Raw genomic sequence first — 6,562 nt, forward strand, 5'->3', positions numbered from 1 at the left:
GGTCACAGGGCATATAGGCTGTTACGTGTAAGGATCAGTACCTTAAATCAGACTTGGAACATATGGATGACCAAGAACTCCTGAGCAGTAAATTAATAGACACTCTACATTCTGTACGAATTGAACTTTCCACATCCTCTTCAAGTAGGGTTGCCAACTCCAAGTTGGGAAATTCTTGGATATTTGGAGATGGAGCCTGGAGAGGGTGGGGTTTGAGCAATGGAAGGGATCACATTGGGATCTAGTGCCACAGAGTCTACCATCTAAATCAGCCATTTTCTTCAGAGGAACTGAGTTCTGTATTCTGGGAGATCAGTTGTAATTCTGGGAAATCTCCAGGCCTCATATACAATAATAACCCTTTTTTGGATCATGTTTTGTTTTACAAAAGTTGTATTGATGATGCTTTTCTTGTGTTTAAGAATTTGCAGGCTTATAAAGCCTTTGAGAACTGGATCAATATGAATGACATACATGTACAATTCGTGGGGTGTGTACACCATGAAGAAGTGAATTTTTTGGATTTAACAGTAGCTTTAGGACCAGACAGAAAATTAATAATGAGACCCTTTAGAAAAAGCACAGACAAGGGGGCCCTTTTAAACTTTGGTTCCTTTCATCCCACACATCTCCGTAACAACTTACCTTATAGGCAGTTTCTCAGAATTAAGAAAAATTCTACTAAACCTAAGGACTTCCATCAGGCGGCTAATAATTTATCCACAACATTATCAGCCAGAGGTTACCCATCGCCTATAGTAAAAGGAAGCTAGATTGAAAGCTGACAATATGGATCGTGCCCAATTGGTGCATGGAACGAGAGTAAGATCTGCTTTTGGCGGCATCACCTCATCTCTTCAATTTGCACACCTCACCAGAGATGTTCAAAATATAATCTCTAAACATTGGTATTTAGTTAAGGAATTGCCTGGTTGTGATGTGTCACCTTGATTTGGTTACCGCAGAACTAGTTCCATCAAAGATTTTTTGGTATATACTGATAATCTGCCTAAAGCTGTTGATAAGATACCTGCCAGGCACCATAAATGTGGACAATGTAACATGCGTGCAATGTCTCTCCCTGTAAAAGAATTCAAAGCATGAATACTGGTTTCACCTTTAAACTGCGCCAATTTTCGAATTGTAAAAGCCGTAATGTTATTTACGCTATCAGATGTCCATGTGGCCGTCTTTATGTGGGCAAGACCACCCGACCCATTAAATTGCAGGTGGAGGAACACAGATCCAGGAAAATCTTTTCAAAAGTTGGGGGTCGTCTTATACGCCGGATGTATAAGGGAGGGTGCTGAATTCCGAGCTGGAGGAGGGAGGGGAGGCGAGCCCAGCGAGGGCGCTCGCTGCCCGGCTGGGAGTCAGAGCCAGCAACAGCGTGTTGTTGTTGCTGAAGAAGGTGCCGGGGCCCGCCTGCTCGTCCATGCCAGGAGCCATCGTCGCGGCCGGAGCGCCCCCCCTCACCCCCGGCCCCGCCTGGGCAGCCCTGAGCAGCCGAACCCGTCAGCCGCGCCTCGGCGGGAGCAGCAGCAGCAGCCGCACACTGGGCGCGTCCGGCCGCCCGTCAGACTCCCCCGCTGGCTGCTACCTGGCCCCGCTAGGGACAGCGCAAAAACACTTCCAAGGCACGCTGGGAAGTGTAGTTCGCGCTCTGCCCTGGCCGGGTTCTGAGCCGAGAGCGAGGCGAGGCGGTAAAAGCGCCTGAAGAGAAACCGATGCACGCTGGGAAGTCTAGTTCGCGCTCTGCCCCGGCTGGGTTCTGAGCCGAGAGCGAGGCGGTAAAAGCACCCGAAGAGAAACCGATGCACACTGGGAAGTGTAGTTCACGCTCTGCCCCGGCCGGGTTCTGAGCCCAGAGCGAGGCAAGTGGGTAGAAGCGCCCATAGAGAAACCGCCTCTAGCAGTCGCAGCTGGGTGGATGATCACCCGTGCAAATCTCCTGCTGCAAAGAGTTTCTCTGACACCATAGGGGTGGGGCCGTGGCTCAATGACAGGGAGAGCTGACCAATCCAAGCAGGCTTTGTATACAACAACCAGCCAGTCGCCAGTATCTGTATACAAATATACAGTATACAAATGTCCAACAGTCAAAACCCCATCATGGCTCCACCAGCAAGAAGAAACAAATATGAAGCCAGTTTCAAACTTAAAGTTGTAAACTTTGCCATGGAACATAATAACTGCGCTGCTGCAAGACAATATGGAGTAACAGAAAAGATGGTTCGGTACTGGAAAGCAAATGAAAAAGCACTAAAGAGTATGCCAAGGGGTAAGTGTGCATTAAGAAGAGGCACCCCACATTGGCCTGAACTCGAAAAACATGTAGCAGACATGGTGAATGAGAATCGCCAAAACGGTTATGTGGTGACACGAAGTCAAATACGTTTGTTTGCACTTCAGTGGGCCAAATCTAACCCGGATCACAGCAACAGATTTAAGGCCACTGTATCCTGGTGTACTAGATTCATGGAAAAGCATAATATGGTACTGAGGCAAAAGACGAAAATTGCCCAAAAATTACCTGCAGATCTTGATAACAAACTAATTAGTTTCCATCGATACGTAATACAACAGCGCACTAAACATGGCTATGCGTTAAGTAGTATTGGAAATATGGATGAAACTCCAATGAATTTTGATATGGTTGGAAATAAAACTGTCCATCAAAAAGGTGAAAAAACAATTTTAATTAAAACTACAGGACATGAGAAGTCCAGTTTTACAGTGGTACTAGGATGCACAGCTGATGGCGCCAAACTGAGACCAATGATTATTTTTAAAAGAAAAACAATGCCGAAACTCAAGTTCTCTGTTGGTTGTTTTGTACATGTGAATGAAAAAGGCTGGATGGATGAAGAAGGGGTAAAGCTATGGCTTGATAATGTATGGAGCAGGCGACCAGGTGGACTTATTCAAAAACGTAGTCTACTGGTGTGGGATATGTTCAGGGCTCATTTAACTCCCAGGCTTGCAAGACTAAACACAGATGGGGCAGTTATTCCTGCAGGATTGACATCATTGGTACAGCCACTGGATGTGTGCCTAAACAAGCCATTTAAAGATCGCATTCGAGAACAGTGGAATGAATGGATGGTTAGCGGCGAAAAGTCATTCACAAAAGGAGGAAATATGCGTGCTCCACAGTTGGATGTTTTGTGCAAGTTTGTCATAAAAGCCTGGAATGATATTGATGCAGAAAAAGTAATCAAGTCTTTCAAGAAGTGTGGCATATCAAATTCATTAGATGGTATGGAGGACGACTACTTGTGGCAAAATGAAGAGGAAGCCGAAGCTGAGACCACACCATTTGATACGGAATTCGATCCATACGATGACTGCCTTACAAATGTATCACAAGATGTCATTGATGTACTTATGATATCAGATGATGAACAGGAGGATTTTGAAGGCTTTTAAAGGGAAACTGTCACGCCAGCAAAACCTGTAAAAATACCATAGCTTGCAGTTATGATGGGCGTTGCTAACTCACCAGGGACTTGCCCGGCACTTGCTCTCTCTCTATTGTTTGTTATCTTCCTCCTATCATCATCAGTTCCAGTTTGGTTGACAGCTTAGAAAACAAACAGCATGGCAGCTCCCATGGGTTTATTGTCTTATCCTTCCTTTCAGCTTTAGAGTGAATTAGGAAAAGTTTAATCCACTTGCACTGTTTCATGTTTACATGTTTGATGACAAACAGCCTTATGTTTATAAGTGACAGTTTTCCTGCTAAGTACCTGCATGTCATAAGCATTTGAATTAAAACTACCATATTGAAATCAAATCTGATGTTTTTTTAATTTTTATTTGGAGTGCGTTGGAAGAGGGGTAGTCTTATACGGTGAGTATATCCCAAACTCTATATTTTAACTGGAAAAGTTGGGGGTCGTCTTATACGCCCAGTCGTCTTATACGCCGGAAAATATGGTAAATAAGGTTCCAGAGAAGGTAGAACTTTGTCAGGAGGTCCTGTGCATCTGTTTATGACCCTTTTAAACTGTAGCATAATCACAAAGAGCAAACAGAGCAGATCTTGCAATTTTAAAAATGAACATATTCAGGAATGATAGAAGCAGTGTTACATTCGATAGTGAGGTGGATTGAGTTTTCCTAAGCTCAAACAACCATTCAACGTGAAGCCTACTTTGAGCATTAATTATTTAAACCAATAAACCCTGCTCATTCGATTTCTGAGAGGCCAATAAATAAGACAATATGCATAAAATAAAATAAAAAAAAATAATTGACAAGAATTTAATAAATAAGACAATATGCAGAAAATAAAAAAAGAGAAAAAATAATTGACAAGAATTTAATCATGTATGACAAGAATTTAATCATTACATCAAAATGTTAAGAAGATTCAATGGACAGCCAAGTATATTTGTTAATAAGACAATATGCAGAAAATAAAATAAAAGAGAAAAAATAATTGACAAGAATTTAATCATGTATGACAAGAATTTAATCATTATTACATCAAAATGTTAAGAAGATTCAATGGACAGCCAAATATATTTGTTAATAAGACGATATGCAGAAAATAAAATAAAAGAGAAAAAATAATTGACAAGAATTTAATCATGTATGACAAGAATTTAATCATTATTACATCAAAATGTTAAGAAGATTCAATGGACAGCCAAGTATATTTGTTTTTGTGCATATATTTGAGATGCATTTACAATCAATTGAAATAACCCACTACCTTCGGACCAGCATATATTTGAGATACACCATTTCATTAACACAATTCATGTAGAACAAGAGTCCCCAACCTTTTTGAGCCTGTGGAATTCTGACAGAGCATAGTGGACACAGCCATAAAATGGCTGACACAAGAACCAGAGTCAGCTTACCTTCTGTCACGAAGTATTAATCCTTGTGCTGTGGCGGCAAATGCTGCCAAAGCAACATTTTTAAAAATCCTCATAGCCAATCAAATCTCCAATGGCCAATCAGAAGCCTTTCTGGGCAAAAGCCCCACCTGGCCCCTCCCACTTTCTAAAAACACTTGGTGGACACCAGGAAAGGTTTCGGTGGGCACCATGGCGCCCATGGGCACTACATTGGGGACCCCGATGTAGAACATCTAGAGCATCCATTGATAAGAAAACACATTCTTCCTGTGCAAGATGGCTTTTGGGGAAAGCAACCTGTTACCCTCCCCAACTTCAGCTAATATGTGAACTGAGGTTGAACTACTGGCACTAGGAAAGTGCTTATAATATTACTGTGGTGATTGACAAGTCACTTGTCCCCCTGCCTTCAGCATTTTAAGCAATGTAGACATACACATTTGTTCTGTTCTAATCCAGAGAACAAGACTATTTAGTAGATTTCAGTAGATTTCAGTTGCCCATTAGGAGAGCAGTTCCTAATGGAACCAATTACTGGGTCCTCCATAGCATGAGGTAGTCAAATAAAAGCTGAGCCAAAATCTGTTAGGAATGATTTTTTGAACTGAGAAGAGCATTGGTCTGGTGGCCTAGAAGGTTTCTTTCTAGTAGAACTCTAAACTCTAATCACAAGAATATATTTTAAATTAAATACTAACATCCGATATTTAACCTTCATTCACTGCACACTTGAGAATATTTTTTAAAATATGTCAAGAATAAGCAGCTCAATTTAACTCAGAGCCATCATATTCATTTACATGGTAATAACAAAGTCAATTCCCAGAGTAGAAGCTTGTGTAAAAGCCAAAATATAAAGGCAATATGACATATTCTGGATGTATGGGAGCTTACTACCAATAGCTGACATTTAGTTAGTACAATAAGCAGATCATAATTAATATCTGACTGAAGGGGTGGAGAAAAAGACATTTTACTATAGAACCTAACTTCAGGTTACTTGTATCAGTGACTCCTGCAATCCATGTATGTTATTCTCATTCATTGGAACTACAAAGAAGATAATAATTTATGTTCTTCTGCATGATTATGAAGATCAAAGTTACTCATTTCTGAATAAATTCACATTCTAAAACCATTCAGTAAGGATACAGGAATCTCAGAATGTATAAGATTTACAGACCAATCCTAAACATCCTTACACATTTCTGTTTAGGATTGCAGAGAAAAGTCATTTTACCCTATGTATAATTACAAGATGGAAAATTGTAGATATCTTTATTTATTTGTTTGTTTGTTTGTTGTCTTTTTACCCACCCTCCCCAGCCCAAAGGCTAGGCTCAGGGCAGCTCACAAACAGAATTAAACTAAAAATGAAATAAAATATTAAAATACAATTTTAAATACACTTTAAAATAGCCCGAACCATTTCAATAATAGGGCAATAATGCCCCTGACGGTGCTAGAATTAAAAAAAAAAACAGTTTGCAGTTGGGCAATTAGATGTAATCACCTCCAAGATGGTATAAGGAGGGGGCCAGGGGAGGACTCAGCAGTGGGAGTGGAGAAGAGATTAGGGAGACCTGTATAGGGAGAAACTGTCACTGGCCTCAACCATAAGCCTGGCAAAATAGCTCTGTCTTGCAGGCCCTGTGGAATTCTTTAAGATCCCGCAGAGCCCTGATCTCACT

The 6,562-nt window shown here is 41.1% G+C and overlaps 1 protein-coding gene across 1 annotated transcript; it reads left to right on the forward strand.

Moving 5' to 3' along the window:
• Positions 1-2,112: 2,112 nt before the first annotated feature.
• POGK (pogo transposable element derived with KRAB domain) lies at positions 2,113-3,429 on the forward strand. The gene has a single exon (XM_056848980.1). The coding sequence runs from the start codon at positions 2,113-2,115 to the stop codon at positions 3,427-3,429; it is 1,317 nt and encodes a 438-aa protein (XP_056704958.1).
• The last annotated feature ends 3,133 nt before the right edge of the window (positions 3,430-6,562 follow it).

Source organism: Euleptes europaea, chromosome 4, assembly GCF_029931775.1.
Source record: "Euleptes europaea isolate rEulEur1 chromosome 4, rEulEur1.hap1, whole genome shotgun sequence".
Classification (NCBI taxonomy): Eukaryota; Metazoa; Chordata; class Lepidosauria; order Squamata; family Sphaerodactylidae; genus Euleptes; species Euleptes europaea.

Excerpts from the sequence above, each read along its gene's own strand:
- POGK (XM_056848980.1), top strand. The coding sequence starts at position 2,113 with ATGGCTCCACCAGCAAGAAGAAACAAATATGAAGCCAGTTTCAAACTT.